This window comes from Centruroides vittatus, unplaced genomic scaffold, assembly GCF_030686945.1.
Source record: "Centruroides vittatus isolate TY-2023 unplaced genomic scaffold, ASM3068694v2 scaffold_3046, whole genome shotgun sequence".
Classification (NCBI taxonomy): Eukaryota; Metazoa; Arthropoda; class Arachnida; order Scorpiones; family Buthidae; genus Centruroides; species Centruroides vittatus.
In genome coordinates this window covers 2,222,251-2,246,225 of record NW_027122699.1, presented here as the reverse complement: position 1 = coordinate 2,246,225, position 23,975 = coordinate 2,222,251, and the positions used below count along the sequence as shown (strand labels likewise).

The 23,975-nt window shown below is 34.5% G+C and overlaps 3 protein-coding genes across 9 annotated transcripts; 2 read left to right on the top strand and 1 right to left on the bottom strand.

Annotated features, from left to right (window-relative positions):
* The first annotated feature begins 1,491 nt into the window (after nt 1-1,491).
* On the top strand, nt 1,492-15,085 carry LOC136988037 (carboxypeptidase D-like). 7 transcript variants are annotated; one of them, XM_067285824.1, is made up of 10 exons: nt 1,626-1,752; nt 6,260-6,447; nt 7,826-7,926; nt 8,010-8,182; nt 8,249-8,436; nt 8,514-8,696; nt 8,859-9,011; nt 9,091-9,233; nt 9,562-9,663; nt 14,341-15,085. In XM_067285824.1, the coding sequence occupies exons 2-10, from the start codon at nt 6,276-6,278 to the stop codon at nt 14,455-14,457; spliced, it is 1,332 nt and encodes a 443-aa protein (XP_067141925.1). In that variant the 5' UTR covers nt 1,626-1,752; nt 6,260-6,275; the 3' UTR covers nt 14,458-15,085. The 7 variants fall into 7 exon arrangements, with proteins under 7 accessions (XP_067141921.1, XP_067141925.1, XP_067141923.1 ...); XM_067285822.1 differs by having other exon boundaries at nt 9,562-9,753; XM_067285820.1 differs by lacking the exons at nt 1,626-1,752; nt 14,341-15,085 and adding an exon at nt 1,492-1,593 and having other exon boundaries at nt 9,562-10,162.
* A 1,196-nt stretch (nt 15,086-16,281) lies between these two features.
* On the bottom strand, nt 16,282-16,996 carry LOC136988050 (glycine-rich protein-like). Its single transcript, XM_067285838.1, has 3 exons — nt 16,904-16,996; nt 16,527-16,823; nt 16,282-16,441 (listed from the first exon to the last, which is right to left on the bottom strand). Exons 1-2 carry the CDS (start codon nt 16,913-16,915, stop codon nt 16,536-16,538), a joined length of 300 nt encoding a protein of 99 aa, XP_067141939.1. The 5' UTR covers nt 16,916-16,996; the 3' UTR covers nt 16,282-16,441; nt 16,527-16,535.
* Nucleotides 16,997-19,650: 2,654 nt separating this feature from the next.
* On the top strand, nt 19,651-22,326 carry LOC136988094 (uncharacterized). Its single transcript, XM_067285898.1, has 6 exons — nt 19,651-19,704; nt 19,788-20,012; nt 20,524-20,564; nt 21,566-21,938; nt 22,007-22,145; nt 22,225-22,326. The coding sequence occupies exons 1-6, from the start codon at nt 19,656-19,658 to the stop codon at nt 22,295-22,297; spliced, it is 900 nt and encodes a 299-aa protein (XP_067141999.1). The 5' UTR covers nt 19,651-19,655; the 3' UTR covers nt 22,298-22,326.
* Nucleotides 22,327-23,975: the final 1,649 nt, after the last annotated feature.

Genomic DNA, 23,975 nt, shown 5'->3' with positions numbered 1-23,975 from the left:
TTTTTTGCGAATCAGAGAATTTCCGATGAAACCCAACCCATAAAGACCCACATAATTTTGCTTCCTCCATTGATTTTCTATTAACGCTTTGAAATTCCGTATCATTATATCATCATCACACATATTTCAAATTACAAATCAAACAATATTTTACCATAACGTAATCAATTTTTGTGCCATACGATGCTTTTTATGGCCGCTCGCTATGGTCAACGATGATGCTTACGGGAATTACGTGCGAATTTAACGAAATTTCATGCTAATTTCTAGATTTAAACTGTAAATTTTAGGGAAGACGAAGATAATTTATGCAAATTAATGCTAAATTCCAACAACTTGGAGTTTAAAATTCGATCGAGCCGTTTTGAAGGGCAACGACTCCTCGAAAACACGTTGCAAGGTTTTACTAGTTAATGATTCAGCTCTCGAAACGATTTTTTGAATTAATAGTTTCTTCTAAACAATAAAAATTGCAATAAACATGTAAAAAAATCTTTCGAAATTAATCTTCTAGACGTTTAAAAGCGTCCAGAATAGGAATTTCCTGAAGCACTTTCGTTGCAACGAAGCCCTCTGGGGCAATTTACACCGACTCTTTTTTTATTTATTGACCTAATCGTGTTGCGGATTTTCACCGAGATTCTCAATTCGGATAAAACTAAGCTTCCTTGTACGATTATTTATCGATAGATCGAGAGAAATTTGATATTCTAGATTATACAACTTGAAATAATGCCAACGAAACCGAACACGTCCTTGGATATCTTCGAGGAAAATCCAAGTTGATGTTCAATTAAATCCAGTTTGCAAGAAGTTAAATTGTACTACACTAAATCTATTTTATTGTACGATTATTACAGAATTTTACGTGTTTATTTAACGCTCCGATGATTAACGGTAAGTATTTTTAGAAGTAAATTGCGGTTTTAAACTTGTAGCATCCATAGATTCTTAGGTATTCGCCTTCTATTTTATGGTTTTATTTCGATAAATTGTGTACCACGTGTCATAGATTCTAGAAAATTTGATTTTAGACGTATCAAATACTTGATTCGCGATGTTTTTGGTATTCAAAAAACACACGCTTAACTCATACAAGCTGTCAAAGTCCTTACGTTTATTCTAAGAAATCGGGCGAAGCAACTAAAATAAACATTTAAACGACACTTAATTCTATAAGAACCTCTAAAACTCTTAATAATTTCTTAGATTTTAGTGTTTTTATTGTGTTTTTAGGATTTTAATCGACTCCGAGATGACTTTCTACATGAAAAACCGAGTAAATTATGTAGGTTAAGAACCAGTCGGTTCGAAAACTGGATGAAAATAGGTCAATGTCAGTTTGAATTTTGGGATATTTTGAACAAATGACATTTGTATTAAGTTTTTTTGACCTTTAAATTCCTAAAAAACCTGCCCATTATCCAGTCATTCACCTGTGATAAGGGAAAGGCCCCTATTCGATTCACCTATACGTCAGAGATAGGATATCCTGGTTTTTTCAGTTCTTGAGGATCCTCGCTCGATACAGCTGCTCGTAACAAAGGGAAAGGAGAATAACCGAAATTTCGGTGTCGATTTGAATTATAACAGGTAAGTCACGTGACCGGCATGCTATTGGTTAATAGAGCGTGCAAAAACACCACACACGCGCTCTCCTCTGTTGTTGTACAGTCGAAGTAACGAGTAGCGCATCGTTTCTAAGCGCTACCTGTACTAATTTATAAATATTTCGAATTAAATTTTGTACAGGTGAGTTTTTTATATTTAATTTTCGATTTGTTTTTCTTCGTAAGAAGGGCCGGCCCTATTTTTTTTTCCTGCCAAATTTGTGCGTAAGTAGCCATTTAAGTGTCTACTTCGCTACACGTTTACGACCGCGACTCGTTAAATTCTACGTCATAGTTCGAGTGGGCCTTGCCAAATTTTACCCAATTTATGAAGTTTGTTAGGCATGATTTAAGTCACGTGACAGCTTGCACGATTTCCTCATCCTCTGGCCGTGAACACAAATATGTTAAAGCGACGTTACATGATTAATTTATACTAATGGATGCGGGCATGAAAAAAAATTAAATATGCCATATATCCGCTTATACGTGTAAAAATACGTGAATTTTTTGATGGTTCCTCTTAAAGAATTTAATTTTTAATACAAGCGACAAGAAAAATTCGGGTATAATGCAGGAAATTTCAAAAAAATTCGGAATTTATACACCGCTGTACGCAGTTTTTATGTGGTACAATCATTTAATTTCCTCCCAAAAAACCGAGTTTCCGACTAATTAATGAGGGCACATGAAGTGAAATCATCAAAAAAATCTTATAGTGTAGCAATCGGTGTGTAAATCTAGAATTTACATTCACTTACAACGCGATACTTGGGCTGGAAAGTGTAGAATTACCGTAAGAAATCGTGGAAAATTTCGAATATTTTCCATAATTTATTGCCCGATTTTATTGATTTCTACAATCGTCATCGATTATTTTTGAAGGACGACGGAAACTTCAATTCAAATAGAACGCATTTGAAATCATTACGTAATTCGAATTGTGTATCCTCTTTGTGACGTCAGTGTTTAGGTAACACGAGTGCATGCCCTAAATCTTGTGCCATCTCGCGTGCCAAGTGTGAAGAAAAACCACGTGTCGCTTAGTCTAGCTCCTAATTGACATCTAAAAAATCACCTCTGACACGAGATCAATGTATAAACAATTAATTTTGGTATCAATTAACATCTAAGAAACCCTCATTCCTGGTTTAAATTAGCTTCGGGTGCGTAATTAGCGGTGCGGCGTGAAAAGTAACACTTAAAAATTAAATTTTGGCGCGTAATTCGCAATGGCCAAAAAGTTTTTCTGTGTCAATTACTTCTCGACACGTAATTAACAGGCAAAAATTAATTTTTGGGCTATTTTATCGTCAATTAATTCCATTTTTTTGGCCCTTTCGCCCGCAATTCGCATAAGAAAATTCAATTTTCTTGCAAAAAAAATCACTTCGCGACGAGTAATTAACGTCTAAAAGTTACATTTCGGTATGTATAAACACTTCCGGTGCATAATTAATATCTAAAAATTACCTTTTGGCGTTAATTAACGTGTAAAAGCGGGATATTTTGGCATAAATTAACACCTCTGGAGCATCCGTAATGCCTTTTTCTCATATAAAAATTACACTTTGGCGCATCGATTAACGGCTGAAACTCCGTTTTCGCCATTCATTTTGACACAGGACCATCCAAGAAGCCTTTTTTTTCCCGCATAAACGTCTAAAAATTACGTTTTGCGGCGGAATAAACATCTAAAAAATCATTTTTTTGCTCGAAATAACGTCGAAAATTGGGATTTTTCTTTCGATGTTCGTAATTAACAAGTAAAAAATCCGTTGTTTTGTTTCGTCAGTTACTTTTTGGCGCGTAAATAAATGACCTCGAGAGTAATTCCCAAGGTCACAATTTGAATTAACGAACTTTTTTGATAGGTTTGTCAGTTCGTTAGGTAATTTATCGGGAAAAAATCGAATTTTTTAGATAGAGTTCGTGTCAATGGCTACTACAACAGTAGAGATCCGCGGTAATAAAAATAAACATTGCCTAAATAGGCTAATTTCCCGTATATTAAACTATATATCCTGTATAATAATTTAATTTTTTTAAACACGAGCCAACGTTAAATTAATATCTAAAAACACTAAAAACAAAATTAATACGTACGCTGTACTTACGGTATTGCAGTATTTATTATTAATAAAAACATTACTAAGGTCGAACCTCGAATAACGGCCACCTCGCCAACAACGGAAACCTGTAAACGGCGGCCGTTTATCCACGAAATTTACAAACGTATGAAATAACCCGCAAACGACGGACATTTTTTTTTAGATTGCCATCACTGTCCGCCGTTCGGAGGTTCGTCCGTACATCCTTGAGCTATTTTTAATATAATTATTTATTTTCCTTGTTAATTGTTTATTATATTGTGGAAAGTCCGTGTCAAGTTATAAATAATTTAAATTATTTATTACGTAATAAACCTTTGAATTTTAATTTTTGGAATATAAATTGACAATAATTGGCTGTTTTTGGTTGTTTTTCAGATTTTTTAGACGGTAATTTAGTCCAAGAATACAGTTTTAACGCGATGATTAGTCAAATATTTGACGTATTTAGATGCTAATTATTCAAAAACTACCGTTTTTTAGGCAATAGTTAATCAAATGTTCCATCTTAGATGCTATTTAGCCAAGGATTAGTATGATATTTGCTGTTTTTACGGGTTATTTAGTCAAAGAAAGCGGTGTTTTAGGCAATATTTGGCATTTTTAGATACTAATTTGCCAATGTTCAGTCTGGTATTTGGTGTTTTTAGATGCATTAATCAATGGTTAACTGGTAGACAGAGGTCTTGTATTTTTAGACAGACTACTAACCGATGAAAAAATGCCTTTTTTTAACTGACAAGTAAGCAGAAATGTTACTCGTAAGGTCATTAAAGTACACTGTCTTTTGATTTTTCGCATCTAAAAAGAAAAGCCATACTTAAAACTAAGGAAGAAGTCGGAGGGCAAGAATAGAACAATTACGATGCAGAAAATGAAACGGATGTGTAAGGTGAATTCCCCTAATTTTCTTCTTATGAAACATAATTTTTTGCCTTTTAATATATTAAAAATTTTAGGGGAATTACGAATATTTACGTAAGGATGTCAGTAAATTTCGTGACAATCTCTTATAGGCCGTTTCTTCTCGGTATTCTCGCTCACCGCTGTGTATTTCTTACTTAAAATGGCTGTTTTTGACTGATTATCGACTAAAAACTCGGTCTTTTTCGAGTGTCACCGGTGGCTAAATTAAGATAGAAAATATTTTTAAACCTCCAAAATTATATATATATTAATTTTTATATATTTTTACATCCATTTTTTCTGATTTTTTAGAGTTTTCAAGTGATAATCTTTGATAAATCCTGTATTAAAAGATAGAAAAATCTCCAAAAATCCTTTAAAATAATCAAGTAGATGCGAAAATAAATTCTAAAAGCGCTTAAAATAATAATAATAATAAATTTGTGTAAGTTAATTTAACCAAAAACATTTTAGAAATTCGGGTTAAGTTTCCGGTTATTGCTGATTTTTAATTGAAATTTTGAATTAAATTAAGTAAAAACTCCCTTTTAATTTGCGTAACAGGTAGATAAAGTTTAGTAAAAACAGAAAAAAAAAACACTTTAGAGATTTTTTTAGAAATTTGAAATCCCCTTCGTGTAAGGTAATTTAAGGTACACACGCCCTTATCAATTAAGAAGACGTCACAGTACTACGTTGAGATTCCCTGGAAACACGTAATTAAAGTTACTTTTATCCTAAAAATGTGATAAAGAAATGAAAATTTAAGAATATTTTTACAAGTAATTGGCTTAAAGGTTGATCATTTCCTTTTTCCTGTAAGCTACTTCCTTTGTAATAATGGTCAGTCGATTTCTTGTCATTATGGACATTGTACACACGGATGACGTTTCGTGAGAATTTCTGCATGTAAATAAGGGTTTTGGTATGTTTTTTCATTACGTAAAGCGATAATTAATTGTAATTGTTGATTTTTTTAGATGATAAGTAGTCACAAATATGCTTTTATGCGGTGGTAGCACGCTTTCTTTATCCGGTTATTTTAGATCGTGGTGAAGTCACGTGTAGTCTTTTCGGATAATAAGTGGTCAACGATGTTATTTTTGAACCCTGGATACACATAAATGCGACTTTTTAGGTGTTAGTTGATCATGAGTGCGATATTTTAGACGATAGATATCATAAGTGCGGTGTTTCTGGATGATAGATAATCACAAGCAAGCTGTTTTTTAGGTTTTAAATTAAGTAAAAAGAAATACTATTTTTAAATTAATTAATAGAAATAAAGATGTAAAAATTAATAAAAATATTTTTATGAAATTAAATCTAAATTATTATTATTAAAAATATATAAAATATGTCTGTAAAATAATCAGGAAATGTGATTTAATTATCAAGATGAACACGTTAAATAGCCCTCGACCTGATTTTTAAATACACGTTTAACACGTAAATACAATTTATACATATAAAAAAAGATGTTTTGAAAGTAATTTTTATCGGTTTTTAATGATTAATTTTTCGTATAGTTAATTAATTGGATTTAAATTGAAAAATTTAGCATTTCTTGGATTAATTTCTTTGGAATTTTACGCTGATATTTTTAAAATTATTTTATTGTATTTTTTCCAGAAGATCATCACTTAAAATGAAGCTCGGTTTCAGTACATTAATATTATTACTTACGTTGAAGATTCTAGTATACGGGCAATTACAATTTACTTACCATAATTACGTCAAAATGACGTCGTTCTTACAAGGAACCGTAAGGAAACATCCAAAAATTGCTCGACTTTACACAATTGGAAAGTCTGTTCAAGGTATTTTTATTATTAATCTATTTTTTAAAGATGTAAAAGTTTATTTTTCGCATCCAAAAAGCGGGTTTTACTTGTAAAAACCAACGTTTGACGTGTAAAAAAAAGTACATATTTTGTCTAAAAAGTGTCATTCGTCCGTTCGCACACAAAACACCAATTTCTAAATTCATTCAAACGTCCAAACATGCAAATAAGAAGGACACTTTCCCAGCGTGGATCAAAGAAATTTATGGGTACTTTTTAATGTGTTCGCTACACAAACGGATCCTCTTTGTGTACTAAAAACGAAATTAAAGAATGGAATTTCCTAAACACATAAAATTACAAAAATACGTTCGAACGTAACCACGCGACCTTCACTCCAAGATCATATTCGGGTATTTGTAGATGATGAAAGTGTGTTGTTACGTTCGTTTGTTTGTTGATAGGTTCAAAGTTTACCAAACTAGTAGAGAAGGAACCGGAAGTGAAGGCGTAACGTGTGCACGCCCCCCGAAACTAGTCAGGATACTAAATATCCTGTGTTTAATGGAATCGTTATTGACGTTTCCCTATTGAAGTAAACAAGTTATTTCGTATTGAGAAACGTCAAACCTTGCTTTTGACATTTATATCTGCTTTCTCGTGAAAATCTATTGAGAAATTTCACGAATTTATGGCGTACTTTAGCGATATTTTGCTCGATTTCGATCATTTTCTTGAGTTTTATGCTAACGAATTTCGCTGAAAGGCTTAAAAACAATGCCCGCTGCTTGTGAAATGGATAACAATTGAATTAAAGAGTAAACGAGGACGATAAAATTCCATTTCTTGTAATCCTTTCGAATTTCTAATTAATTTTATAATTATCTTGAGATAGGTGGCACGCCCGTGTTGGTGGCACTCTTACATAATTGATTGCAATCCTTTCGAGGAAAGGAGTGGCATCCCGAATGTCTCCTTTTTCTCGAAAGGAGCTGCGAGGCGAATGTTAAGGAGATGAGAAATGTGATCCTTCGAGTAAATCATCCTTACTTCCTCTTGTAAGATGGATTGCCACTCGTGATTTTGCGTTGCGTGCAATTGCCGACTCGATACGGGAAGTTGAGACCGTTCCCGTAGATATTTATGTAGTGGGATGTTAGTTATGCCCACACGTTCGCGAAAAGGGCCTTTCGATCCTCGATGTTGGGTAACCCGACCCACACACGATCCACAAGATAGGTTGCAACAGAAGAAAAATCGTTTGTGTGTTCTTCAAATTGCCATTCAAGTAGAGGAGCAAATCCAAGAACGTGCAAAATTGAAATTAAACCCGTTAATTTGATCATTTCTATAACATTTTCTCAACCTTACGTTATAGAATTGTGAATATTAAATTAAAATTTCGTACTTTCAGGAAGAGAGTTGTGGGTGATGTGCATTTCCAAATACTGCAACGTGGAACGTCCTTTACTCATTCCTAATGTAAAATATGTAGCCAATATGCACGGAAATGAGGTAATTTGCCATGTTTTTTGCCCATAACGACTTATTTTTAACACGAAATTACGCAACAATCTTGATTTACTCGAATTCTTTAGGCGGTAGGAAGGGAGATGATGTTACACCTAATCGAATACTTAGTGAATAATTACCCCAACGATAAATACGTATCTGCTTTGCTAGACAATTCTATGATCCACATAATGCCTTCTATGAACCCCGATGGATTTGAATTATCTAATGAAGGTGAATGCTCATCCGGACAAGGAAGGTATGTCTGACGTTCCTTACCATAGACTCTTTGTCTATGTCTTAATAATGCGTATTTTTTCCTTAGATATAATGCGAGAGGTTATGATTTAAATCGAAATTTTCCTGACATTTTTAAAACCAATAACAAAAAAATGCAACCGGAAACCATGGTTGTCAAACGATGGATCGAAGAAAACAATTTCGTACTCTCTGGAAATATCCACGGTGGTGCCTTAGTTGCTAGTTACCCATACGACAATCTTCCTAATTCTAGTGAGTAAATCATAAAATTTAACACTAATTATAACTACTTATTGTGTTTTTTCTAATTTTTATGGTGTTTATTTCAGTTCAAACTAAATTCACGTTCTACAGCCACTCGTCTCCCACACCCGACGATGATGTGTTTCGACATTTGGCTCTCATTTACTCTCTTAACCATAAAGATATGCATTTGGGTGTCGCGTGTAGAGATGGTACCCCTGGATTTCCTAATGGCACAACTAACGGTGCTGCGTGGTACCCATTAACAGGTACGGATTTTCGAAATTCCATTAGAATAAATTATTATAAATTATATTTGTAGAAAAACCTCAAACTAATGGAACCATACGGACCCATTCGCAGAAACTTGTGATTCTATAAACAATAGAAATTTCGTAAGAAATTTACAATTTATTTGTTGATATTTGCAGGTGGAATGCAAGATTTTAATTACGTTTGGGGTGGATGTATGGAGATAACACTAGAAATATCGTGTTGCAAATATCCTTACAGACAAAGATTAAATAGTTACTGGAGTGCCAACAAACGTGCTTTATTAAAATTCCTCGGTGAAGTTCATAGAGGTATGAAATATATTATCGGGAGGTATCCATTAACGTGTCATTTAGTATACGATTATGGTGACAATCTATCAAATTTCAGGAGTTAAAGGGATAATTTATGATATCGACAAAAACCCAATACCTAAAGCAAACTTACAAATTAAAGGTCGTAGTATAAGTTTTCATACAACGAAGAGAGGAGAATTTTGGAGAATATTATTACCTGGAAGCTACGTTTTAGAAGTAAGTCGAAATGCAAATGGGCCACTTTGTACATTTTTCACTTATTTTGTGCTTTTGATGCCATAACTCGATCTTACTCCACACTGCAATGAGCGATACAAGACTCGCGAACCATTTATTCGTGCAACAATTACAATCCGCGACACTTCTTTCTTTGAAATTATTCCTTTGGAATCCCTCGGTGGATAAGGAAACTGATGAAAAAAGACCCCGAATGTTTGCCTCGAATGCCAATGAATTCCTTGCATTGCTCATTGAAAGTGCAAAACACCAGAATGTACTCTTCACTCGAAACCTTAAAAATTATATTTTTTTTGATAATTTTCAGGTAAGTCGTGAAGGTTACCGACCCACGGAAGTAAGATTTACTGTAAACGACAATTCGGTGACAATTATCAACGTGACCCTTTACGAGATTTCGAAAGCAGAGGTAATGACGGCTCACACGTGGCACTTGATCTTCGATCCTTCGACTGTCACAGATTCCTCCTCTTCTTCTTCTATTGACGAATCAGAAACGGTAAATGATATAAACAGTAGTGGAGACGATTACGAATACGATGCGGTGGATAACAACACCTTTCTCGACGTCACGGAGAGGTTGCTGTCATCCACCATCGAAGAACCCATTGCCGATGCTGTAGCAGAGGATAGTTTACCTTCCTCTTCTACTAAGTTAACGTTTTGGACTATTTTATTAAGCGTTTTACTTCTTTAATATAATTTCTCGTGCTCTCTTAGTACGACATTCGATAGTACAAAATATAATTGTTTATTATTTAAATACAGCATTTCGTTTGCCAAAAACTCCAAGCACTTCCATTACTAATCCTTAATAGTCTCGTTTAACGTGGTGTTGGCCTTTGTTTTTGTTGTGTCGTGTGCCTTTTGTGTGATAATATTAATAAAATTTATGTTTTTTCACGTGATTTTTTTTGTAATTTAATGCTAATACGCACTAATTTATTAACATATTCCGTGCACTGCAACTAATGAAAATTTTCTTAATTACGATCATTTCAGAAAATATTAACTCATTAATTTAATGAAATACGTGTTAAGATTTCAAATTTCTCTCATATATTATGGGTAAAAATATTAAATTTCATGACAAATTTCTTTATTCTAGTACTTTCCTCTTTACTACTTACTTCCTTATAAATTTAATTACCCGGCTATAGATTTTGATAATAATTTAAAGCGCAAGTAAAGGTGAGGAACAATGACTTTATTTTATAATTTTAAAATAATTTATAAGTTATATATAATTCTAAACTAAAATTAAACTCGAAGCAGGGGGTGCCATAACCGTTTGCCCTAATAAATTCCTATTTCATGTAAAAATTTTCAATGTTTTTAACACTTCAGACATTACAAAGACCTCAAACGTATATTTTAAATTATTTTCAAAAACATTTTTTGAAGTTGCAACACGCAGACAACTGATCCTCCGAGGTAATTTTTATTTTGGATTCCAAATACAGTAAAACTTAAAAGGACACTAATTAATCTTTGACGACGAAGGAATAAATTTTATGACAAAGGTCATTTTAAAGTCAATGGGGTATAGTTTCAACAAACAGAGAGAAATCAAGATGATGGGTCTTCGGGTCTTCATAATAGAGTTATAAGTATCTGAATTTGAGGGAATTGTAAGGATTTAGAGAATACGATAGCTTTATAAATCTTTAAAATTCTGTGGATTTCGTAAATTAAGAAGTATAGTAAATTCCGGTTAATGTTACCTATGGTTCCAAAATGGCGGCTCGTCTCTGATTCCAGCAAACAGAAGAAAGGAAACAGTGGAAATGCACGTTCTAACCTAACCTAACCTATTCTAATAAATTACCGTAATTATTACCAACAAAATTATTAGAATAGGTTAGGTTAGGTTAGAACGTGCATTCCCACTGTTTCCTTTCTTCTGTTTGCTGGAATCAGAGACGAAGCCGCCATTTTGGAACCATAGGTAACATTAACCAAAATTCCTATATCTGTGATAAAAGTACAAGATAATTTTCATAATATAACTGAATAAATACAGTAATAAATCCCAATTGATAGGTCCTAATAATTAAGAGTAAATCAAAACGTTACTCGAGTTTCGTGGATTTGAGAAATTACTATCATTTCGTATTGGTGTTAGTGGTGGCACGTGTTTCTTTAGGTGAATGCTCAGATTTTTCGTGTGATTTCTGATTGTACGGGCACTCGGTAAGTGTGGTTTATCGAGGACATGAAAATTGACAGTCTGGAAAGACAGGATTATACTGCATCTCGGAGAATCAATTACAGACTACCGTTCAACACCTTCGGGTTTTACATTTTCAGAATGGGCAGTATTCCGCGAATCGCTAAGGTCTCTGTATAGCGCGAGTGTTTTGTACAAATGAAATGTTTGTTGCTTGCAGCGTCAAAAGTGTCGTGGTGGTAAGTTTTGGTACTAGGTTTCGTATGGAAATATTTTTTGCGTGTCTTAAAATGTCGCGGTACCAAGTTTAGTTGCATTTAAACTATAAATCTCTGTGTAAACAGCGTTGAAGGTCGAGTATATGCGCGAATACACACTTCTCAAATATAGAAATGCCCATCAATCGGCTTTACTTATATTGTATATAAGTACAGCTGTAATACAGCAACGAGCTAAGCGCTAAATTTAAATATTAAAAAAAAAAAATGTTAGGTTTATTAATTCGGAGGTAGCGCTCGTGTATATAAGACAAAATTACAATTTAACTTACAAAACTCTTATAATATCAGTTCAATATTAATTAAAGTTTCTTCTTTTCCCTATTTTGACAGTCATACAATTAAAACATCCTTTTATTATATTATTATATATATTAAACCCGATCCATAGAAGATACCTTCATTCAGGTGTGGTGCTACTACTTTAATTACGTTATTGCTAATTGACAATAAATGTAGTATTACGATACAGGTTATGTCACTCTCAAATTATGCCGAACCCAATTTTGTTAATGTTACGCCCTATTTAATATTTATAAGCGTGATCCCACCTTGCCCGCGCCCGTTACAACTAATTTCACTAGAGAAAGTCTACTCGCTGCGCTGACCTTCTACAGAAAAAAAATTACGAGAATAAAACTAAAAATTACTCAAACTTTTATATTTTCAATGGTCGAAAGCTTGAAAAAATGTATAAATTTATATATTGTAAAGCCCGTATCGCATTAAACTTGATATTGCCTACGATCTAGGGTCCTAGTATTGGATTTAAAGTATTGGGCCGAAACCAAAGATCAACAGGTGTGCCAGCTGCCCCTTAAAAGCTCGAGGTTCTAGGTAAAAACTAAATTACCTAAGTCGGAACTTAACACTACCAGCCAGAGGTCACAATCTCTCGACATTGGAAATTACATTTGGAGTAGTCCATAAATTACGTAAGGGCGATTTCGGCCATTCTAGACCCCCACCCACCCCTGTGTAAGAAACCGTAATATTTCCTTTGATCTCCCCTCCCCTTCCCTTCCCTATCTTACGTAATATTTAGGCACGATTTTATAGAAAGATTTTAACAAAAAAACTTTTTTTATGAAACCCTAAAAACCTTAGGTCCAAAATATATAGATATTAATTAGTTAATTAATATATACCATTATTTATAAAAGACTTTATGCGAACAAATTTAAAAATATAAAAAATTCGAATGAACAATTTATTTTAAGAACTTTATTTTTTAATTATTAACAATCTTTTTATTATTATCATTAACCAACGTCATAATATTCATTTTTATATTAATTTTAATTTTCACAAAAGGACGCAAAAAACATTGACGGATCGACTAACTAGTGCACGTGTAAACAGAAACGTCATACAAAATAAAACAAGAAAGAATGGAGAGAAAGCACATTCTGTTGCCATATCGGTTACACCTTGGCTAAGGCCAAGAAAATAAAGTACAGTACACGCTACTAAAATGTGCTAGGTGCACCCGGGGAATAAATCATAAAGCTTATAAAACTATATAATGGGGCAATACAACCGATGAAACTTTACGCGGCTTCTAGCTGGGGTCGTGTAACTAGCAAAAATTTCAGTAGCCAGTAAATTACTCTCTCTTCAAAGACAGTTTGCCATCTGGATTTCAAACTGCTGCGGAACTGTTTCTACTAATGCTTCTCTGATACTAGCGGGGCTCCTTCCTTTGCCACTGTGTATTGTAGAAAAGGTTCTAAACTACTACACCAGAACTACCAACATCGAGGCTCGACGACGGTCGCTACTCCTATCTACGGCTGTTCGTACGTAATTACCCTATCTCTGATCCTCACTCCGTAAACAAGGTTATTTCCAAGGTACATTTGGTGTCATCCGCTTCCTCCGTGGATAATCGTGCAGACATTAATATCTACCCAGATGGGTCCAAAAGCCCCCTTCGCGTCGGCTCAAGTATCTGTATCTTCCTCCAAACTAACATATTTTGCCCAAAATATACCTCCATCTATCGAGCTGAAGAAGATGCCGTCTACCGAGCTGCTTAGTGAGCCACTTCGCTACCAAACAAACCTCTCTCTATCAACATTTACAGTGATTCTCATTCTGTCTTAAAAGCTCTATTAAACCCCAATTGCAATAGCAATAAAATCAATTTTTACTAGTTATAATTTCTAATTTAGTTTTCACTAAAAGCTAAATACTAATTTTATGTTTATTTTGTATAGTGTATTTTGGTTTATGTATTCTTAGTGTTATACACCCATGGGGTGGTGCACTTATTCTAATAAAAAAAAGAGAGAGACAAACCACCACACGTTCTTAATAGAAACCGCCAAATTAAAGCCAAATTCAAAACTCCACCACTCGACGAGATCAAAAAATAAAAAATAATATTATTACGTAAGACGAGATGTAATACCCTCCTACCTCTGAGTAAGAAATCCTTGACCCCCACCCACCCCAAAATACCTTACGTAATTTATGGACGGCTCCTTTACGATAATGGCGTGATTTTCCAGTTCCTAAAAGAGGATCATTAACTACAGCTTTTAAGAACCCTTCATTATAAGAATTTCATTTATTCGTTAATGATTTCTCTCATTTACAATACAAATATTAATTAAAATAATCTTTTTATTTGCAGAGAAGACCTAAATCCACAAGAGCACCCTCGAAGCCCGTTCGATATTCTCCATCCGGTTCGCGAATTTATTACCATAGATACAGGCGAGTAAGTAGAGCACCTGCCCGTGGAGGATAATGGTATTATACAAAGGCTATCGGTTGACCATTCGAAATATTTAAATACGGAGCTACGGAAAGACAAATTTGCATAGCGACTTCACTGCATAACAAGTTGAATATATGTACGCAACAATATATAATTAATTATGTGTAAACGATACGAAAAACTAAACACTGGACAGTTGTATCGTCACGGAACGATTTATGGCGTATGGCATAATTTGAATATTTTCTTTGCGTGGTTTCGGTGGATCGATAACGTGAGAAATTTAAATAATATTTATGGATTGCAATTTGTTTTTACCAGATTTTATTCGGAGTGCAATATATCAATTAAAATCTCGATATCACACTACACTGTATGCCTACTATTATGAAGGATGTGGGTTCGTATCTGTTTTACACTGCCCATAATTTATTATGGGCAGGGTAGTACGAGTCGAGATATCGTTCCCGCTTAACACCTATAGGCCTAACAGCCGACCTCGTTTCGGGTCAGGCCGTCCGAATTTTGGGCACCGCGACGCTTAAGATGTGCCGGTGCCCCACTTTAATTATTTAATCAGCAGTATATTTTATCTGTTTTGTTATATAATAAAAATAAGAACAAACAATTTAGTTGTTACCAAATAAGCAATAACTCGAACAATTAAAGTGATGTTTGTTATTCATTTTTATTGTAATTCGTGTTGTAAGGTTATTTTTCATATTTATAATAATAATAATAATAATAAAATTTATTAGTTTTAATAGAGTATTTTATGGTGAGAAATAAATAAAATTAGTGTGAAATTGCCTTTTATTTATTTATTTATTTATTTTGTAGTGTCAATTTTCGTTTATCGAGGAGAACAATAGACGGCGATAGCGTATTGCCTGGTCAGAATAGCGACCTCTAATGGTCCTGTATAGTGAGAGGTTAGCATTCTTCAATTTAGACTAATGACGGGCAAATTTGTTAATAACAGTAACAAGCCTTTATTATTATTTTAAAATAACTACTGAAGAATAACGGCTGTTTCGTGTACACTAGCGCACGGCATGTGACATACAATTATAATGCACCCGAAGTACTGTACAGTACATTATAATTGCTTTCTTCAAAGATAATCATGACTACATTAATAATAATGGCTACAATGTATCCAAAAAGCTATTATCGTATAGCAGAAGTAAGGACTGCCAAAGAAACATGGCGCGCTTGTATCACGTGAGTTCATTAGCCAATAGAAGTCGATCAGAAAGAATGCGAACTTCTTTCTATACAAGCACCGCGACAGATCGCATCTGTTAAGATTGAACGGGTCCATGAATTTCTTCGGCATATCTTTTTTAGAAGTAATCAAATGATTCCTTACAAATTCCCCTATGCAAAGATTTCACGTTAGAAATTACAAAGGGTCCTCGAAACGTCGAGAAATGCAAAAAGATTGGGTTTTTTTCCTGTATGTACGGAGCTTAGCGTGTACGTTTATGGTGGACACAGTTTTGTTCATTTATTTTCAGGCTGAATAACTCCCTGGCCTTTGGTGGAAAATTTCTGAAATTTGGCAGGGAGGTTTGTATATTAGGGACATCGATACTATTCAATTTTGGTGGTTAAAGGTCGATAGGTTGAGAGATACAGGGAAGTTCACGTGTGGTATCTCGAGTAGGATTGGACTCCACGAAGATTTTACTGGTTATTAGCATTTTCAACGGACTGCGCAATACGTAAATTAAACTTTTTTGCCTGGAAAGTTACTCAACTCGCTGCATTTTTTTAAATATTAAATTTGTAATTTATGCAATAAAGATTGCGCGTTAAAACTATGGACGTTCACAAAAAATCAAAAGACAATTTTTAGATAAATAAATCATAAATTTTTATTTAAATATAATTTTGTTTTTTTATAAATCTCATCCAATCTTCGTCTGTACAAGACTTGGTTATTTACAAACGCCAAAATTGTTTCTTCGATGTTTCGCTAAGAGATCATTTGTTCGTATCATTCTTCTTCCTGGAGGCAAAAAATGGTAATAATGTAAGAACTTGGAGCTTAATTTCCCATAAATTTAGATGCAGAATTATAAATCTATAATTACCTTAATTATTTAGTGGAATTTTCCGAAACCGAGACCGTAGCCGAGTCCGTGTCCGTAGGCTCCGAGACCATATCCTCCGTAGCCATAAGCTCCGAGACCCAAACCGTAGCCATATCCACCGAGACCGAGACCAAAGCCTGGGTGACGGATGCTGCTGCTGTAGGCGACGGCACGTCCTACTGGTACTCCGGCTCCGAAGGCACCGTAGCCACCATAGGCACCGTAGAGACCTCCGTATCCGAGTCCCAGATATCCAGCCATGGAGGTGGCAACGAGGGCCAGGAGGAGGACGGCGATCTACCGGACAAAAATTAGGTTTTAGGAAACATTCCCCGCTTCGTAATCTACGTTACTTCTGGGCTTGCAATATGACTTACCATAGACTTCATGATGGTACTTGAGATTTGCTTTCAACTGTTCGGAGCTGAATGTGCCTTCTGGAAGGTTGGGCCGGCTTTTATACACCCAAGATTCATATGGGAATTGGCATTCCCGGTTGGCCACCTTGCGTCAACCTTGGATTCAATCCGGTATCGTACGATACGGACTGGTTTTAATAGTCGAGGGTGCCACTCCCTAGAGAATGTCTCCTTGAAAGGAGGCTAATCGTAAAGGATTGATGTTTTTATCTATCTGTATCAAATGCGTCTTGTTTTTGCATAAAATTAATGATTTAACACCTAGCAACTATAAGCAGCCATTGTTAAATTATACGCAACGTTAATAGGATTATGGACCTAATTTTCGGAAAGTCTCGTCTATGACACAAACTGTGAATCGCATAAAAATGTGCGGGTAATGTCACGTATATCAATATCGTGAAACAATAAATTCGTTATAACTAAAACACGCGCATCCAAAGTTCGCGGTCGAACCCACCACCCGATCGACATCGGGTCGTGGGTTCGACCCTGAACTTTGATTTTAATTATAACGAATTTATCGTTTGGTGGTTATTTCGTGGATTTAATTTGTGGATTCGTGTAATGGTTATTTAATGCAGGACCGAACCCACGACTTGTTTATACCAATTCGTAGGTTCGAACCTTCACTTTGAACCAAATCGATAACTAAAAAGTTTAATTTTAACCATAAAATTAACACAAAAATCCTCTCAAAGTGTTTTTATCCGAGAAATTTCACCCAAGTTTCGGGTCGACTAGAAAATTTCCTTTTGCAATACAAGAAAAACTTCATACTTAAGATTGATTTTTGTGGATTTTATGATAAGAAATGTGACTTTTTAGAGTTTAACAAGTAATTACGGGAGCGATAACACGTGAGATAATTCTGTCTTTTATCGTAAAGTGAAGTGCAATTGTGACCGGTAGAGTTTTTTGGTACAAAACTTTCCCACAGTCTGTTCCTCAAGGTCGCGTATTTTGTGGTGTTGTCCAGCAAGGAGGACGAGGACAACAACAGTCGATCACCACACCCTTTATGTGAGGTCAGGAGCGACATACGCGCCAATTTCTCCTCCCTTATCTAAAAAAAAGTAATCTCTAATTCTTCCTTTCAAAAAAGTCACCAAAATCGGATTCCAATTTTATACTTTTTCGTTGCAATTTTCAGATTGCAGACTTATACATTACTACTGTCGTTCGGGTGTCTGTCCGTACGTTCTTCGTTAATCTCGAGAACGGTGTTAGATAGATAAAAATCGAGACCAGAAATGGAAAGCCGGAAACCCCAATCGACTATACACGAACTTCCGGTGGACCGGAAGTTACGTGATTTTTTTCAAATTTCTTAATTGTGACGACGTTTTTTTCACTTCTTTTTAAAAAATTAATTATTATTTCGCTCATAAATTAATATAATATGCTCATTTTAATATTATTTATCATACTTTTGATATGTTTTTTTTCAATTTTGGAAGTCAAGTAATTTCTTTGTTCCTGCATTACATAATATAAAATATATATAAAATTTAACAGAAAAAATTTGTCTAAAACGTCTGTCAAGTTTTATTACCTCCGTACAGACAGACAGTACTGTCTCAATGCCATTGATTTCTATATTGGGCGTCGTCCAACGCGAACTTGACCTATTAATTAATGCTATCGACAGATATTTGCAATGTTTAGATCGCTTTCTAATGGAAATTTACTGAATTTAATAGAAAATTAATTAATAATATAGTTTAAATGGCTGCTTTAGACGATTAAAGAGGTAAAAAAACTCGTTCAGAGTGTTAAAACTTGTAAAAAATCACCATTATTCGAGGCTAATTTTCCGATCTTCTAGCTTCTCGGGTGACTTTTTGGGTGTTTTAACACCTTAATTGCTTAGTTTCGTGAGAAAATATCCAAGAGATTTGTTATAAATGCTCCAAAAAATCTTTTTTACAATTATTTATTATTAAAAAACACCGTTAAGTAGCGATATTTATAGAACGGAAGTCGAAGTGACACGTGGATCTAATGACAAACCAAATTAACGAGTAGATTATTTTAAAAAAAACAACATTAAAAATCGATTTTTTGGAAACTTAGTGAGAAAATGTTGCCAAAATTTACGAGAATTTCCTCAAAAAAGTCCCTTTAACAAAGGAAAATTCTAAAAAGACCGGCTTAAGTCACTTGGTGACAACAATTTGGGTTCGAAACGACCGTTATTTGACGGCATTTTTGAATTTTCTGAAATAAACGGTAAAAATATTTTCACAAAAACACAAAACTACGTAAAAGATTGTTTTTCTTTTTATAATTTTTGGTAAACAAATTTTCGGCATCATTCTTAATCACACAAAATCTAAACTGCTTCATCATTCGCTGGCTATTTTTAATGACTGCTGACCGGCCTATTATTATTCGGGTTAGTAAATTACAATTTATATTTTAATAAATACTTAATTATATTGTTTATAGTGTTATCCTTAATTATTCTTACCTATAAGCGAGGAATGTTTAGTGTTACATAAAGCTTTATTGTCTACAGCTAAAGGGACGTCGACCTAATACTATAAAGCATTAATTATACGTAAGTGAGGATAAAAATAAGGTTAGAAGGTTTTAATTACAGATAGAATCTATTTTGTATGTAGTGTGTAGGTTTAAAGCTATACAGACACCTACAAATAAACATAAAGGCTATTAACATTGGTTACTAATTTCGACAGAACCGAAAATGTCTGTGAAGCTTCCAGAATATGGAAAAACTCGAAAAGGGAAATCTCGTAAGTGTTTCATTTCGTTATTTGTGTAAAATATTTCACGAAATACTAAAACAATTATTAATTTACATTTACTTTTTCTGTAGTAAACACGTGCGTGATATGCGATAATATAGCGCATACCAACAAGTACGAAAATTGGACTTGCACGTCGTGTGCCGAATTTTTCGTTTCGTGTGTCAAAATGAAAGTCACTCCCGTGTGCCGGAAACACGGGAAGTGCGAATGTTCCTTCGCCGTCACGGAGAAGTGCGATTTCTGTTATTTAAATAAGTGCTATTGCTTCGGATTGAAGTCTTATCTTGTTGAAGGTAAATCGTTCTATCGATAAAGTATTACCTGTAGGGCTTAAATAAATGGGGTTTAACGAAATATACACTAACTACGGTACTAATACGCTACGTAACTTAAGTACAGTACTAATGTAGGCGACGTAAAAATATAGGCTATTGTTGACTGTCGATTTTACAAACCCGGATATAACGGATTTCGGAAGAAATGGATCAAATTTGCTTGATCCAAGGATCGATGCCAGTCGAAATACAAGGCCTTGGCAACTCTACTGACGAGTCAGTCAATTAATACGTTATATCGAGAGTCAACAGTATTTGAAATTAGAAAATTATAATTGTAATTCTCCGAACATCGTAAGCAAAGACTTGCTGTATTAGTTTTCGTACATTTCCTATAAATTCTACGCGAAATAAATGTTTGTACGTTATTTTGAAATTTTTGCATGTAAAAACAACACGTCACACACTTTTACATAATGTTTACCATCGTGTTATGTGAATTGTAATTATTTTAATACATTTCTTTCAGGATTCGATATGAATTCCATAGAAAATGTAATCGGAACTCAGGTAAATATACAAAAGTTTTCATGAATTTCGGATAAATCTTGAAAGTAATGTCTCACGACGACCATAGAACACGTTATTAATATAAAAACATGGCTCCAGCATGGTGCTTAAAAATTATGGGTGGGTTTATCGGGACATACAGGGCCCTATTCCTCGTAGCGTGGATGTCTGCAGAAAATCTTCCAGGGAGGCAAAGCATGGCGACAAATAATTACATTAATAAATTTTTTGGGTTTTTTTCACAAGTAGATTATGGTATACGGTACCATGGGACAGACAAAGCGTCCCATGGTCGAGGGTATAAGGTTACGTGCTCGACAAATTTTACGATTATAATTTGTGGAATTTTTTACTCGGTTCCTAGGGAGCAAGTTTCTCGTTTGCCCCCTCTATGGACGTAAAAGGCTCATCGTGGGGTTTCACGTGCCATCAGAAACCATATTTCAGTTCAGCATAACTCTGGGCTATTGCCAAAGCCAAAGCAGCCTTTAAGGATAATTAAGGGTGTAACACGATACCCCTACCTTCGGACTATATTTTATTACGAATTACTAATTAGTGTTCAATGGTCCAAAGTTAAGATAAACTTTTCTATAGTCAGGACAGGAAAAACTATAACCATCATCAATATAGTGTAACCCTCGTAAACCACTAACGAATACTTATGAAAAGAGTATAATTATTGTTTGAGGTACTTCGATTTAGCGTCAATTTCAGGCCCGAACAAAATGGCTCTAAATCGAAATCGTTTTATTTCAATCTTTAATTTAAAAATACTTTTTCCCGGTCTTGACTGATTTTTGGGTGAGACAGCTCTTGAATTCAATGGGCAGGTAAGAGTATGTTAAAAACGTGTGTAATGCCCGTTGAAAAGTATGCAAGAGGCGAGTTGGAACATTTATATCTTTGATTTCTCTATTTATGGCACATGTTTTGTTGAACACAGAATGGATTTTATTGATTAAACTGGCATTTTTTTTAAATTCAAAAAACACTTTCAGTACGAAAGAGAAGACAAAGAATTTCTTCATTACAATAGCTTCATCAAGAGCATCTACATCCTCGAACAGCAGTTCTACCAATGGATGGCTCATCTTCAGAAGTACTGTTCGAGATCCATGACAATGATTACCAGGAACCATCTCGAACAAAAGCATCTGAAAAGGGGGATCATAGCAGGTTTTATCGAAAGGTGTGTTAACGTACACAATGTTATAAGACTTCACGATTGTTTCATCGATTGGAAAAGTCCAGATTGCCTCTTCATGAGGCACTTTTTCCTCAACGTTTTACGTTTCACCAATTCCATTCGGCGTTTTTATGCCAGTCATCAAAATTTTTATTCTTTGCTGCTCAAATTGATCTTTAAAGAAGGTGAATCCGGATTCTTTAGGCTAGTTTTTTGGAAATTTTTAATGGAATTAATCGGATTTTTCCAACAGATATAAGGTTCTATCAGTGTGAACCCGCAACAGAAGATTTTTTGATCCTCTTCACCGAATTGGAATGTTGGTTTTCCAGTTGTGCAGAGAATAAAAAAATAGTTTTTAATGAAAAAATCGTTGATACGTACGACTTCGAGTAAGTAATTTAACATTCTTTTCTATAATTTTCGGAATTTCGTCAATAATCATGTTTTGAATTGTTTCCTGTTTTCTAGCATAAACATATACAAATTTAAGAAAGCGCTGCAGTGTTCTGCATTTCCTAAGTTCGAGATAGTGGTGCAGTAATTTGTAATCCTTATACACCGAGGTAAATGTTTGTGCAAATATCTAAACTTGACTTTAACGAATAATGATTTCTCTGAATGGATTCTACCAGACCTAGATTCTAATTTTTCTTGGATGGATGACCATCCATCGAAAAAAAATTAAACATAATCTATACCCACAGCCTATTTTATTTCTCTTCTTTACTTTTCCTACCCTATAGGCCTCAAGGCCTAGTTTGGTCGTACCCATTGTGAACTTGGCTACGACCATAATAGAGATACCTGGGTGTTAAGAGGGACATGTTCCATGTATCTAGGTCACACCACTCAAAAAAAATTCCCTGGGGTCCAACCTGGACTAAAATTGGTCCCCATAATAAAGCCTTTACTGCCTCGGCATTCGGCATCACTGGCACGAGTCATAATATTCTTTTTTAAATTGCAAATCTAATTCCAATTTTATGTTTGTGGTCTTTCGACGTGCTACGTTGAAATTCTAAATGAAATGCCTTTCCGAGAAGCCGAGGATTAACTACGCACGGGGCATCTCCGGAGCTCCGTGCAAATGCATTTCGTATACCTAGGATGCCACTTCGTGGATCATTTGCAAATTTGGAGCAATGAAAACATATCTATTCATTTTCAATGCCATTTACACTACAAATCAAATATTTAAATACTTTTATCTTCACAGAAACCTGCTTTAAAGAAGTTGTGACTTTCTTGTCTTCGTTGGTCCAATCACAAGTTTCTCTTCACATAAAGTGGAAGCTAAATGCTTTCTACGACATTAAACCAGACCCGCAATGGCAGCAACCCGGTGCCGAGAAGCAGAACCCCGGCAAGAAACGGCACGACTTTGTTGGGGTGTGGAAAGACCGCATCCCGACGAAGTCGTGCAGTTTCTTGCCGGGGTCTCCGAGAGCAGTCGGTCGTGGCCTTAACCGCCTTGGCTATCTAGCAGTCGTCAAAAGTTAATTTTAATTGAGACCACCTTACAAATAAAAGAGAAATTTTATTTGTGGCATTATATTATTGTGAACTTTTCCCCTATTCCTTCCAAATAATTAAGAAATTACACCTCTAAACAAAATCTTTCTTCTCATATATTGAATCATTTCAAAAATTGTTTTTTTTCAGAGGATACTGAATAAAAGTTATTTCTCTATTTATGATTATAATACCCTATCTTATAATTTTTAAAAATTTCTTACAGAGTAATGATGCCATAATCGACAACGTAAATGAATATAGAGTGAATGTATAATGAGCAAAATTACCTATTGTCAAAAAGAATTCATCCAATGAATGATCACTTATACAGTATATTCTGTGTACTGTTTAGAATGTAATAAAAATGTTTCTACTTGTCACCGAGTCTCGTTTAAAAAAAAATTGTTTATTTGTGGCATTGATAGAAATTAGATAGCTCCAAAATGCTTTAATTATGTAATTTGTTTATTTTAATCTAAGAAGTGCTCAAAACTGTCACACGTACACCTAAAAAAATTGCTCTGGAGTGGATACATTTAGGCTTTGTACAAACTATTTGAATGAATTGCTTTGATACATAGATAGAAACCAGTTTTATGGTCACAAGCCTGCTTTTAACTAGTGCCAATGATCACCGTGGACTGACAATTGACTGCACATGAGCATCACCATTCACCTAATGAAAATATCCAATAGAACAAACC

What these genes read in the sequence shown, in the direction of transcription:
- LOC136988037 (XM_067285820.1), top strand. Translation starts at nt 6,276, where the DNA reads ATGAAGCTCGGTTTCAGTACATTAATATTATTACTTACGTTGAAGATT. An exon ending in AATTGGAAAGTCTGTTCAAG is followed by an intron (nt 6,448 to 7,825) that starts GTATTTTTATTA and finishes TCGTACTTTCAG; the next exon opens with GAAGAGAGTTGTGGGTGATG. An exon ending in CTGGAAGCTACGTTTTAGAA is followed by an intron (nt 9,234 to 9,561) that starts GTAAGTCGAAAT and finishes GATAATTTTCAG; the next exon opens with GTAAGTCGTGAAGGTTACCG.
- LOC136988094 (XM_067285898.1), top strand. Translation starts at nt 19,656, where the DNA reads ATGTCTGTGAAGCTTCCAGAATATGGAAAAACTCGAAAAGGGAAATCT. An exon ending in AAAATGTAATCGGAACTCAG is followed by an intron (nt 20,565 to 21,565) that starts GTAAATATACAA and finishes AAACACTTTCAG; the next exon opens with TACGAAAGAGAAGACAAAGA. An exon ending in GTTGATACGTACGACTTCGA is followed by an intron (nt 22,146 to 22,224) that starts GTAAGTAATTTA and finishes CCTGTTTTCTAG; the next exon opens with CATAAACATATACAAATTTA.